The sequence below is a fragment of the Physella acuta genome, unplaced genomic scaffold (genome assembly GCF_028476545.2).
Source record: "Physella acuta isolate Inbredline_101_S28 unplaced genomic scaffold, ASM2847654v3 ptg001086l, whole genome shotgun sequence".
NCBI lineage: Eukaryota > Metazoa > Mollusca > Gastropoda > Physidae > Physella > Physella acuta.
Window position 1 is genome coordinate 235,806 of NW_026732603.1, and position 14,391 is coordinate 250,196.

At 39.6% G+C, this 14,391-nt stretch overlaps 1 protein-coding gene across 1 annotated transcript in view; it reads right to left on the bottom strand.

Annotated features, from left to right (window-relative positions):
- Positions 1–709: 709 nt before the first annotated feature.
- LOC131955608 (WD repeat-containing protein on Y chromosome) overlaps positions 710–14,391 on the bottom strand; it is a gene marked incomplete at its 5' end in the record, with an annotated part of 35,983 nt that continues 22,301 nt past the window's right edge. Inside the window, 13 exon segments of the mRNA XM_059319787.1 lie at positions 710–1,501; positions 2,767–2,866; positions 3,455–3,469; positions 3,884–3,995; positions 5,004–5,132; positions 5,663–5,866; positions 6,588–6,726; positions 7,371–7,549; positions 8,373–8,582; positions 9,438–9,597; positions 11,941–12,107; positions 12,747–12,899; positions 13,834–13,912. Of these exon segments, the coding sequence (XP_059175770.1) occupies positions 874–1,501; positions 2,767–2,866; positions 3,455–3,469; positions 3,884–3,995; positions 5,004–5,132; positions 5,663–5,866; positions 6,588–6,726; positions 7,371–7,549; positions 8,373–8,582; positions 9,438–9,597; positions 11,941–12,107; positions 12,747–12,899; positions 13,834–13,912 (2,275 nt within the window).

The window sequence follows — 14,391 nt, forward strand, 5'->3', positions numbered from 1 at the left end:
TTAATCTTGTTAAATGTTAATTAGAAAAATAACCACTTGCTACATGTAAAATTAGAAAACATGGCGTAAGTTACTTGTAAGGTGGGTTGAAGATGTGTACATATTTTACCTTTTAAGTGTAATAAACTTTAGATTGGTGCAAGAACAGATTAGATTATTAACATTCAAGGGCGTGAAGTGATAATGGAAACATGTAATTGTATCCCCTTTTATACTCGGTAATTTCTAGACATGTTTTATCTACATTTATGTGTTATTTGGAAACCAAGTAGTGTAATGTTCATTTATGTGTTATTTGTAGAATAATTAGTTTGAGCACAATTTATATGTAATTTATACAACAAGTACTTTTGTGTCATATGAAATTCAAAACATGTTACGTCTTGTCTCTTTGTAATCATGGCCGTCCATAATGTGACTTTTCAGTCACATTGCGTCTTTTGGGTGACTTTGAATGTACTTCACATCCATGGCCGTCCATCACGAGACCCTTAAAATCCATGGCCGTCCATCATGAGATCCATCATATCCATGGCCGTACAGAAATTACCTTTTAATTTCCCAATAAAATGATCCCACATATTATGTACCTGTAGTCAAAAGCTAAACGTACGATTACAATATTTTTCTAAACATCCAAATTTAGCAGTTAAAACAATCAAAATAAATGACACAAGTCAAATGTGAAATTTTATAAGCATATGTAAATATTTCAATAGATTTTAAATTTTTCTATGAAAAAAAAAGTTAATATTCAAAATGTACTTATCCCATAACTATGAATAAATACACAAAAGTTTTAAAATTGTTTTTGTTTTAAATTCTGGAGATCAAATAAAAAAAATTAGCTCCAGTATAGCTAATCGTGAACTTTTATAACAAAAAGGAATAGTTGACTTTCAGGTTTTTTTTATCCTTTCTCGGCTTCACCGGCGGGAGAACAGAATTACTTCCCTTCAACATGGGGGCGTACGGGCGTCGGGGCTGGAAAGGGCTGGCCAGCTCGCTCTCCGAAGCCCCATCCTCTTCCGGTTTACTGGGGTCATAGTTCAGCGCGTCCCTGACCCGCTGTAGCAGTTCCGGCCCCAGCTCCATTTCCGACGACAGGCTCATATACGCGTCGGTTTCCGACGACTCGATGACGGAAGATTCCGACCAGTGTTCCCGACGCAACAGCCTCTCCCCGGGGAATTTAGGGCTCCAGCACAACGAATGACCCTCCGGGCTCAGGCAGCTACTGCGCATGTCCGTTTGAGACCAGGTGTCGTTCAGGTAGCTCCGGGACTTCCGCCTGGAAGTGTCGGTCTCCGGGAAAGTCTCGCTGAGGCTGCGCGTGTCCGGTCGGGAATGTTCCGACATGCGCATCGAGTTGTACAGCCAGTCGGTGTCGTCGGGGTTCTCCGACATAAAGCTCTGGGCTAAACCTTTGACGGCGTCGGCCACGGTCCCGGTGTAATGTTTGGGTTCAAGGTCGCTGGTGCTGGAGTAGAGGCGGCGGCGGCTGAGGAGGAGAAGGAGTTCACACATAAATATAAAAGGTTCCATGACAAATGATCTCAGACAAAATATCCCAGACAAAAAATGTCTCACGGAAAAATGATCTCATGACAAAAGATATCAGGACAAATTATCTCAAGGACAAATAATATCACGGACAAAAAGATATAAGGATAAATATATCAAGACAAATTATAAAACCATGGACAAATGATCTCAGACAAAATATCTCACGGACAAATGATCTCATGACAATGATCTCAAGACAAATGATCTCACGGAAAAAAGATATCAGGACAAAATATATCACTACAAACGATACCGTGGACAAATGACCTCAGACAAAATATCTTAGAAAAATATCTCACAGTAAAATGTGTATAGTATTTACAATTATTTTAGTCGCTTCTAACCTTTTTAAAATTTCTATTTATAGCTACTGTCTCTTAGAAGTTTTTACTTTTGTGTCTCATAATTGAGATAGCAACAGTCAACTAAGTAAAGCCAAATAGCAGTCAATTTTTAACTGAACTATTCAGTGCTAGAGTTCAAACTAAGCTTATCATTTCTTCCTCTAAACTGTTTGTCGACGCCAGAGGGTAGGCGCCAGGGGCTGCGCCCCACCTGACTTCGCCTAGTTACGTCTATGTCACACACGACATGTCTACCCAATGGCTCACTATTTAACGTGATATAGGCCCCGGCGTAGTCGACTCGGTAAAGCTCATGGCTGCTAAACAAAAAAGTCTCGAGTTCGAACACTCGGGCAGATGAGGCTCGTTAGCTGGAGACAGCCACTCTTCTAGGAGAGACAACTCCAAAATCAAACAACTGCTGTCTTGTAGTTTTTTCTTGGTTGGACAAAGGCTATCGAAGCATATCCAAAAAGAAAAGCAGGCTGAAATCGGAGTCAATGGCCTCAATTGTGCATAACCAATTGCATAACCAATTGACACGTATACATAATTGAGTTGGAGGGGATCCCTTCCAACATTAAAATTAAGAAGGAAGAAGAACTAGATCTAAAATACTCAGAGATACACAAACTACCACACAGGTTTTGCAAATGTGTAGATTTCAATAGGCCAACATCGTAAAAATCGCTATGAGTTAATTAGCTAAACTGAATTTCTTCGCTATGCACGCATGATTTCTATCTACTTAAGTACTAATGAACCAGGTCTAAAACAGGTTAAGTGGGCGTTACTGCGATAGCGGAAATGGGTAAAACGAAAGTGAAAGTAGAAACGAAAGTGAAAGTAGACTGACTTCTCAAGGTGGTCGGGGCTGTGGTTCAGGGTGTAGTCACGTGACTCGTTGTATCTGTTGTGGGTCAGGTTGGAGTTCTGGTCGGCCACGTTGATGCTGGCTGGGAGAGAGAAAAAAAGAAAAGGGAAAAAAGTGGGCGGAGGGGGGTAGGGGGAAATTCCTTTTCCGTTAAGGCGTACCAAAGATAAGCGGATAGCAGGAGGAGATTTGGGAATCAGGCTCAACTTAATATGGTGTATTTCAATATGCATTTTGATATGCTTAAGCTTACTAATTAATTAGAAATCTACTCATTGATAAGGGTTGTAAGTTCGGGAAGTGGCTGTCGGGAAATATTGTTCTGGTACATGTACTACTGCGTTGGTTTTTTTTTCATTTTTTCTTTTGGGGGGGGGGGGGGGTTAATGAAAGATATCTGAAAGTTAAACGTTAATACTTTAGTTTTTCACGGCAGTTCTAGGAAACATGTGCTTATCAAAATTAGACCAATTGTTTATTTATTTTAATTTAAAAAAACAATAACTTAAGTCGAATGTCATTTAGAGTTTAGAGTGTAGGCCATATACGAAAAAAATACAATATAATTTAAATGCTGCAGTATTTTTTCTACAAACAAGTTTGAGCATTTGTAAGGGGAAATAACTGTAACGTTGTATAGGAATTAATTTTTGGCTGTTTGTCTACTCACATTTGGAAACTGCACCTGTAACAGAAAAAAATATTTAGAAGAAATTGTATTTTCAATTAAGTATATTTTTACAGTTGTTAGATCTTCTAAATATTAGTTAATTAAACAAAATATTTTATCATTCAGTAAGTTAAAAAAAACAAAAGGTTTTATTATTTATTGCATAAAAACAAAATATATAATTTATTAGGTCAAAAAATATATCATTAAGTAAACAAAAACACAATATTCTATCATTTATTAAGTAAACTAAATTATTCCATCATTTATTAGGGAAAAAGAGAAAAATTGCCAAAAAAAAAAAAAAAAAAAAAAAAAATTAGGTAAACAAAACAAATTATTATATCATTTATAAAATAAACAAGACAAAATATTTAATCATTTACACGGTAAACAAAAGAACATTTAATTCTCTAATTTAAACCACACCTTGTGAGATCCGTTTGGTGGGCGTGGATGCCCAGCTGGATCCTGATTGGCTGCGACTTTGTTGACCGTAGCGAATTGGGTCACCACATATCAGGTTAAATTGGTTCATCATCTAATTAGTGTTGGACAATCGGGTTAATTGGTTCATCATCTAATTAGTGTTTGATTAAATTGGTTTATCATGTAATGAATGGTGGGCAATCGGGTTAATTGGTTCATCATTAAATTAGTGTTGGATAATCAGGTTAATTGGTTCATCATCTAATTAATGTTGACTCATCACCTAATTAGTGTAAGACATTTCTGTTAAATTGGCTCATCATGTAATGAATGAATTAACCAATCGGGTTAATTGGTTCATAATCTAATTGGTGTTGGATAATAAGATTAAAATGGTTCATCGTCTAATAATAGGTTCATTGTCTAATTAAAATTCGATAATCAGGCTGAATTGTTTCATTGTCTATTGTATGGTGAACAATCAGATCAAATTGCTTGCAGGAATGCATGTGGTATCACAATTATGTGAAGAAATAACCTGACTCTACAGAATTGCCTGACGATGAAACTGAGCATCTTTCCTACCTGAAAGAAAAACCTGACAAAATGAAATAACTGAAAATGAAACTGAGCATCTTTCCTACCTGAAAAAAAACCCTGACTAAATTGAAACGACTGACAATGAAACTGAGCATCTTTCCTACTGGAAAAAACCGTGAAAAAATTGAAATGACTGACAATGAAAGTGAGCATCTTTCCTACCTGAAAGAAAAACCTGACTTAACAGAAACGGCTGACAATGAAAGTGAGCATCTTTCCTACCCAAAAGAAAACCCTGACAAAATTGAAATGACTGACAATGAAAGTGAGCATCTTTCCTACCTGAAAGAAAAACCTGACTTAACAGAAACGGCTGACAATGAAAGTGAGCATCTTTCCTACTGGAAAAAACCGTGAAAAAATTGAAATGACTGACAATGAAAGTGAGCATCTTTCCTACCTGAAAGAAAAACCTGACTTAACAGAAACGGCTGACAATGAAAGTGAGCATCTTTCCTACCCAAAAGAAAACCCTGACAAAATTGAAATGACTGACAATGAAAGTGAGCACCTTTCCTACCTGACGGGTGATCCGTTTGGACTTGTTTTGTAACGGCCGCCTGGAGTCTATGTCAAAGAATGTGGGTGGCTTGTACAGAGGTTCCATGGGGAAGATATCTCTGGGTAGTGTCGTCTGGTAGGGGGCGCACTGTGTGGGGTAGAGAAGGGGGGGCAATGGGCAGATCAGAACATTACAGAACAGAACACAATAGAACATCAACGAACATCAAAGAACATCAAAGAACATCAAAGAACATCAAATAACATCAAAGAACATCAAAGAACATCAAAGAACATGACATAATATCACAAAATATAAAAGAACATAACATCCCAGAACATCACAGAACATCATATAATAGCACAGCACAGTATATGCATACACTCTTTTGAACATTCTTAAAAGCACTAGAACAAACATGTTTGTAGCAATATATGTATCCCTCCATAATAAATAACAGCTTATTTTGTATGTGTGCTCAATTAGAACAACACATTTGGAACATTTTATTTTGGTACAATTTTAATAAGGAAGCTAAATACGTGGGCTATATATTTATGATATGATATTTACACAACAGCAAATAAACTAATAAATACGATGGAAAATGGTGCATTGTGATCAACTATAATATAGGTGCAACAGCAATAGCCAATGTTCCGGGTAAGACAACTCACCTTGCCTTTGAAGATCTGCAAGGGTGGCAGGCCCTGATCTTTGATTACCATCGGCCCCTTGTAACGGCTCCTGGGGATGTAGTACTTGCCCAGGATCTTGCTGACCTGCTTCTCCTCTGCCCCGTCCTCCTCGTCACTGTCCGGCTCCCCCCGGGCGGATTTCTCGGCCTTCAACTTGGCCTTGGCTTCTTCAATTTGTTTCTCCTGTAGATGGGCAACATAGGGTCAGGCTGATGGTAAACATTGGGTCTGATCAGAGGCGTAGCGGGGGGGGGGGATATGACCCCGGGCGCCGACCTTAGGGGGCGCCAAAATGGTTCGGAAAAACAAATTAAAATCTCATTTTAGTTGCTGTTTAGCATTATAAATATAAAAAAAATATATGAGGGGGGGTTGCAAATTGAAAGTTTGAGGGTGGGGGGGGGGGGGTGCACATTGAAAGTGTAAAGAGTGGGGGTGCAAATTGAAAATTCAAAGGCTGTTCCTGAGGGGGGCGCCAAATTGAAAGTTTGTCCCTGGGCGCGGGGAAGGGTCATTACGCCTCTGGGTCTGATTGACTGTAAACATTGGGTCTGAGGCTAGCTAAAGGATTTTGAAATAGCTAAGACTGACTATAAATGGGACCGCATGGTTGGATGGCAGAGTGAACGACTCCTAACTCTAACGTCTAGATTTCGGATCCCGTACTTGAGTCTCTATGACGTCAATGACTCCATTATCTATAATCTGTACCCGAATCGCATTAGAGAAAGTAAAATCAGCTTGTCATAAGGCTGACCACACCACCCCATTACACGCCGTGCTCACATAAACAGATAAACTCTACTTCATCTGCTTCATTGACTGCCAGTTTAAAAAGAGTAACTTGTTTGACAGTATAAACAAAAATCTATTGGCTGTCCCTATTGTTTATTAATTCACTCACTCTGCGTTGCTCGTAAATATGACGTCGCACTACGTAGCACGCAGTCCGCCATTTTGGCATTTTCCCGTTGTGAAGGGTTGCCAGGGACCTCGCCGAGGCACATCTCTGTACGTCACGTGGTATGCGAGGAAATTTTTCCCTGAAATCATTTTATAGGGCAAGTTACTTGTGGGTGATTTTGGTTTAGAAATAATGGTAGTTTTATTGTGGATATCTTCAGTTTAGATATAATATTTATTTTTCTAAGCAGTGACTAACTTGTATTGTCTCAAAACTTTTAGATTAATAACTATTAGAGCTAAGTGTGGATTCAACAGTAAAGTTATCAGTCATTAGCTTGATTGTAACGGGGAAAACATGTATGATGTAGCTCAATAAGTCAATACTGCCTCAAACAAGTTATCCACAAATGTAGTGAATATTATAAACACATAAGACTAAATCAAAATACTATGTTTTGTTGTGATCGAGTAAGATAAAACAGTAAGATGATTTTAGCCTTATTTTTTAAATTGAAATATTATGGATAAAACATGTAGTTTTCTAGTTCAGGAATTAATGTAAATATAATTTTATTTGGTTTTTAAAGCCTAATGAAAACGTCTCCATTACTATTTGAAAGGGTTAAAGGTTACTTACACCACTGCCTGCCCCACTGTTAAGAGTTACTTGTCACACAGATGCCCCCAATATTAACGGTCACTTACACAGCAGCTCACAATACGACAGGTAAAAGGTCACTTACACCACAGCAGCCAATACGACAGGTCAAAGGTCACTTACACCACTGCCCCGACCACTAATGGAATAGGTTTCCAGATCTCGCCAAAGGTGCCAATGAACGTGCAGTTCTTGGTCCACAGCCGGACGGTCCTGTCCATGCTGGCTGTGATGATCAAATTCCTCTCGTCTATCAGCTCTACAGACACGATGGGCTGGGTGTGGCACTTGATGCTACTCAACTAGAGGATAGATAGTATAAGGTGTGGCACTTGATGCTACTCAACTATAGGACAAATACAGTGTGGCACTTGAAACTGGTCAACTACAGGACATACACAGTGTGGCACTTGACACTACTCAACTACAGGACAAGTGTGGCACTTGACACTGCTCAACTACAACATGCATAGTACACAATCTGGCACTTGACACTACTCAACTACAAGACAGGTGTGGCACTTGACGCTGCTCAACTATAGAACATATACAGTGTGGCACTTGACGCTGCTCAAATACAAGACAAGTGTGGCAATTGACACTACTCAACTACAGGACACACTCTCCTTCCCAACTCACCCACCTACCCACACAATTAAACTCTCCGATGAACATACTCTCCTCCACCCACCCACACTACATCTACCCACACTCACCCACCGACAAACTCCAGATTACTCAAACTCTCATACCTGTACACGCACACACATTCCCACACAAACCATCCCCCACACACTGAGACACACTCATACAACTCCACTCTTCAACTACCACAGACAAACACACTCTCACCCACCCACTCTACCAAACCAACAAACCTTCTCCCCCACGTTTTTCAACTCCCACTCTCTCACCCACACACACAAACACACACACACACTCCCGCCCACTCTCACACATTACCACCAACTCCTTCCACCCAACATCTCCCATCCAAAATCTTCCACCACTACTCTCTCATTCACATTCTCCCATCTCCTCACTCTACCCCACACAACCCTTCCTCCCACGCTTCCTAACTCCCACTCTCCCACACACCCACACACCCCACACTTCCTCACCCACCAGACGTGGTGACTTCAAATTTTTCCGCGGTTTACTGGCATCCGGAACAGATATCCTCTTCTCCCTCAACTTTTCCATGGTGTCGAGAATCTCCTCGGGTTTGAAGGGTAGCCTAGTATATACAAAAGTTTTCTTGATCTTCTTCTCGCGCTCATCCCTCTCCTCCTGTGTCAGCTTGTCGGCGTTACAGAACTCTTTGATATCCCAGATCTGCAATGTGTAAACAGCGAACGTCCTAGAGGTTACGCCAGTAACAAATGGGATAATTCTATTTTATGAATAGTGTGGCTCACATGTGCTAAATACAACCAAAGTATGAATTATGTAACTTTAATTATTAATATAAAATCGAGTATTCTTTATTACTGTTACCCAAGTACTATTGTACGGTCGTTTTTTAGATATTTTGTTGTTTTAGTATCGGTAACCTAACCATAATTTATTTTAAGGTCATACATCTTGCACTTGAGTATAATCTTAACAAAGATATTCAAAATATTGTTTCGTACTTTTTGCATGTGGTTTATACAAATACACAAGATCAACTAAATAGCAAAACAGCAAAAAATAACTGCATAATATAAATCATTCAACGGTTACATATTAGCGCACCCCCCCCCTCCCACACCAGCACAGAAAGCAGAAACAAGAGGGACTAGGTTTACCCCTTATGAGCTCAGACAATGACCAGTCTTACCCTCAAGAGCCTGACATTTACCTACTTACCCTCAAGAGCCCTGCCAGTGAGCAGCCTTACCCTCAAGAGCCCTGCCAGTGACCTAGTTACCCTCAAGAGCCCTGCCAGTTTCCAGCCTTACCCTCAAGAGCCCTGCCAGTGTCCAGTCTTACCCTCAAGAGCCCTGCCAGTGTCCAGCCTTACCCTCAAGAGCCCTGCCAGTGTCCAGCCTTACCCTCAAGAGCCCTGCCAGTGTCCAGCCTTACCCTCAAGAGCCCTGCCAGTGTCCAGCCTTACCCTCAAGAGCCCTGCCAGCGAGAAGCCTTACCCTCAAGAGCCCTGCCAGTGACCTAGTTACCCCCATGAGCCCTGCCAGTGTCCAGCCTTACCCTCATGAGCCCCATGGTGTCCCCTGTGATGAGGTACTCATTGTTCTTGTCTGTGGTCATACACCTGATGCTCTCAAGCTTCCGTCTGGTGCTGGTGAACTGACCGAGCAGACCCCCTTTGGGGTGGAGGGACCAGAACCGCAACCAGCACTCGGCACCACTGGAGGTCACGTGATGAGGGGAGAATGTGGTTAATTGGGGGTTAGTTAATTAATTAGGGGGGATATGTCAGACAACAGGTTAGGTACTAAAGAATGTGTTAAATATTTGGTTAATTAATTAGGGAAATGAGTTATTTTAAAGATGTAGAACTAGTGAAGGAAAATGTGTTAAATTGGTTTTTAATTAATTAGGGTGAATATGTTACACAACAGGATAGGTACTGAAGAATGTGTTATATTTTTTGTTAATTAATTAGCGAAATAAATTATATTAAAGATGTAGAAGTAAAATGTGTTAATTTGGTGGTTAATTAATTAAGGGGAATATGTTACACTAGAGGTAAGGTAGTGAGTACATTATATCTTTGACCTGCGCCCACCCACGCATTATAACTTCAATCACACCCAATGATACTCGCTGTTTCAATATGCTCTATGTTACATACTATCTCTTACCACGCCCACAGGTATATATTTAATTTAACCACGCCCACGGGTATATATTGAACTTAACCATGCCCACAAGTAAATATTAAATTTAACCACGCCCACATGTATATATTAAATTTAACCACGCCCGCAGGTATATATTAAATTTAACCACGCCCACAGGTATATATTAAATTTAACCATGCCCACAGGTATATTTTAAATTTAACCATGCCCACAGGTATATATTAAATTTAACCATGCCCACAGGTATATATTAAATTTAACCATGCCCACAGGTATATATTAAATTTAACCACGCCCACAGGTATATATTAAATTTAACCACGCCCACAGGTATATATTAAATTTAACCACGTCCACAGGTATATATTAAATTTAACCACGCCCACAGGTATATATTAAATCTAACCACGTCCACAGGTATATATTAAATTTAACCACGTCCACAGGTATATATTAAATTTAACCACGTCCACAGGTATATATTAAATTTAACCACGTCCACAGGTATATATTAAATTTAACCACGTCCACAGGTATATATTAAATTTAACCACGTCCACAGGTAAATATTGACTTTACCCACGCAAACAAAAAAATTCATAGCTAGTGCTATTAAAAATAACAAAGATATTGTAATTACAAAACCCACATTGATTGTAACCACATTGTAAACAATGGTTTCTTTCTAAAATTCTCATACAAGGGGGGGGGATTTTAAAACTTCAAAGATAGGTGTGGACGGACACTGGTTTAATGTATAGGCCTATATTTTGTATAAAGGCTAAATAAACAAGTTAATTAAAAAGTCTAGTGACAATTTTAGCGCAATTTCCTTATGTTATCTAAAAATAGCTCTGTCGTAGCGTAAATCAAGAGCAGGGTTAGTAAAACCATTGGTTAGTTATTAAAACGTTTTTTATTAAAAAAAAATTTCAGTATTTTACATGTTTTATTTACAATAGAGTTACATGACTAAAAACCATTGCGCGCCTAGCTACTGAACGTGATGACGAAGCCATAGAACGTGATGGTGCAGCTATTGAACGTGATGACGCGTGTGGTGTGGTTGGAAAAAATGCCTACTAATTCGGTCCAAATTTTAATTTATTCAAAAAATTTTTTGTGACCGAACGAAAGGATATTTTTGAAAACTTTCTTCGGCAATATTGTTCTAAATTATGGCAGGAATCGATTGGTACATGTTTCAAGTCGCTAAGTGGTCTGGTTGCTGAGATATGGGCCAAAAACTGCTTTTTTTCGAGGTTTTTTTGGCTTTTCCGGGAAAACCATGAAAGAAACCCGGACTTTTTATAGCCTATGTTCATCCTCCTCGTAACTTGCTTAACATAATTGCTTTTGGAACTAGTCATCGATATTGCTTCGTTGAGGAGGAGATACGACTTAAAGCTGCGGACACACATCCATCCATTCATTCATACATTCATACATCCAGAAATGACGGGTTAATAAACGCAATTCTCCAGAATGGAAATTGCGCTAAAAAATATCCGGTGTTGAGGTGGGGGGGGGGGGGGGGAACGTTGTGGTGGACGAGCCCAATGGTGTAGGAGTTGATATAAACCTTTTGGTTTCAACGTCGTAAATTCATACAATAAACGCTACACCGTGTTTCGGACCAGTTTGGTTATTGTAGTAAACAAAAAAGTTAACGCGTACATGAATTACACATATTCTTTTTAACAGAGTGACGCCATCGGCACAAAATACAAACAAACATGGAACGGTGCATGTAGCAGCCGAAAACAAAACATTTACAAACAAAGAATTGCGCTAGCTCAACGCACTTCTTTCTCAAAAACCTAACCAAGTCTTATTCGTCACAGTCCACAACTACCCATTGGTCGACCCCACCCAAGGCGACTTACCCAGCGACTAAGGTGGCGGTCTGGGGGTCGATTGGGCGCCGTGACTCCAGGAAAACCATACACTCCACGGCCGACTCGTAGACAAGACTCAGGCCCTGCATGTTCATGCGTTTCTTCTTCTTCTTGTACTTGGCGCTGAAGTCTTTTCGTTCTAAGGCGGCTCGTCGCTATAGATGGTTCATATTTAATAAGTTCATGAACTAATAGTTCACATTCAACAAGTTTATGAATAGATCACATTCAACAAGTTCATGAACTAATAGTTCACATTCAACAAGTTCATGAACTAAAAGACCACATTCAACGAATTCATGAACTAATAGATCACAGCCAAAAGGTTCAGTTAGTTAATAGTTCACATTGAATATGTAAGTTCAAGAACTAATATTTTAGGTTTAACAAGTTCAGATTTGTAATATGTTATTTTGTTTCATACTCAAAATTATTATTCTTTGACGAAGGGACAACAAAATAGTGCTAATGAAAATAATTAAGATTAAAATAATTCTCATTAAAAAAGATCGATTTAAAATAGTTCAGGTTTAAATTTGTTTGGTTTGAATAGATAGGATTTTAAATAGTTCAGATGGATATGGCTAGGATTATTGTAATCCGGATTAAAATAATTCGGATTAAAATAGTTCGGATGAAAATAGTTCGGATTAAAATAGTTCACACCAAAAAATGTATTAAAGAACTGACACAAAATTGTTCACGATATACAATTTCACATAAAAGAAATCACTATATCTTACCCTCTCTCTCTCTCTCAATATCTTACCCTCTCTCTCTCCTCAATATCTTACCCTCTCTCTCTCAATCTGTCGTTTTTTCAGGGCCCTCAGCAGCCGGTACCACCCTCCCTCCTTCCTCAAGTGCCGGCCTATCGTCATGAAGGCGTCCTCCCCCTGCTCCTCGTCCCCGTCGTCCTGGTCGGCTGAGTCCATCTCAGCGGCCACCTGTGGGGGGTGGTCAGGTGATGGTCAGTTGGTCAGTCGCTGGGTAGTTGGGGTGGGGTGGGTGGGGGTGGGGGTTGTTGGATGTGTTAGGGGTAGTGTGTGGACGTGCGACTGTCTGTATGTGGATTGATGTGGTCGAATGGTGGTCACTAGTGATGGTGAGTTGGACAGTCGTTGGGTCGTTGTGGTGGGGTGGGTGGGTGTGTTGTTGGATGTGTTAGAGAGGGGTAGTGTTTGGACGTGCGACTGTCTGTATGTGGATTGAAGTTGGTCACTAGTAATGGTGAGTTGGAATGTCGTTGGGTCGTTGTGTGGTGGAGATGGGTAGAGAGGGAGGTGGGGGGTTGTTGGGTGTTTTAGAGAGGAGTAGTGGTTGGACGTGCGACGGTCCATATGTAATTGATGAGATATATGTGGTAGAATGGTGGTTATTGGTGATGGTCAGTTGGACATAATGTTGGGTCGTTTTGGCAGAGATGAAGAGATAATGAGTTGTTGGATAAGTTAAGGCGTGTTATGTGGATGGGTGGATTAATGAGATATAGGCCTATATGATCGAATGGTGGTCACTGGTGATAGTCAGTTTGTCAGTAACGGTATAGTCGTGGTAGGGTGGGGCTTTGCTGGATGTATTTAAGGGGATCGTGTGTGAGTGCGTATGTGTGTGAGTTTGCGTGCGATTGGGTATTTGTGGATCAACGAGGTCAAGGTGGTCGAACGGTAATCAAGCGTGACGGTCAGTTGGTCAGTCACTGAGACCTTATGGATTTTAATGGACATTTACATCACACCATCCTGTCCTCTCACATAGTATGTCGTGCTTTCAGTCAAATTATGGCGTACATCGGGTCAATTTATGACGTACATCCGGTCAACTTATGCCGTACATTCGGTCAACTTATGACGTACATCCCGACAACGTGTCGACACTTACTGACATAATATTGTTCTTGTTGCCACCCCCTCTCACAGCCGTGTCCAGCTCAGGTAAGCTGCCAAACGATGCGTGAAATCTACGAGAACAAAATCATTGACAATTCAATACCATCTAGGTGGCGCGAATGTCCAAGAGGTAACTATTCGCCCTACAACTAAATTGGTAATTTTTTTTTTCTCTTTTTTTTTTTTGCCTCAGACATTTAATTTACAGCGTCAGTTGTGTGTGTTCGCTTTAGTATTACAGTTTTCATCACCGGCTTGTGAGGACTGATACAGATTTACAATAGTAATATTTCTTTCTTACTTGTAGCCTACTTTCATTCATTTAAGATGGTTTACTTATACATGGATCTAATTATAATCTAATACAAAACGTCTAAATATAATAAAGATGATACTAAAACTTTTTTTTTTTTTTTTTTTTTTTTTTTTTTTTTATGTGTGTAAGTGAATTAGTATGTTTTTTTTTTTTTTTTTTTTTTTTTTTTTTTTTTTTTTTTAATACTTTTATTTGCAATTAAAACAAGTACATCAACATCAAATTTTTTAACAT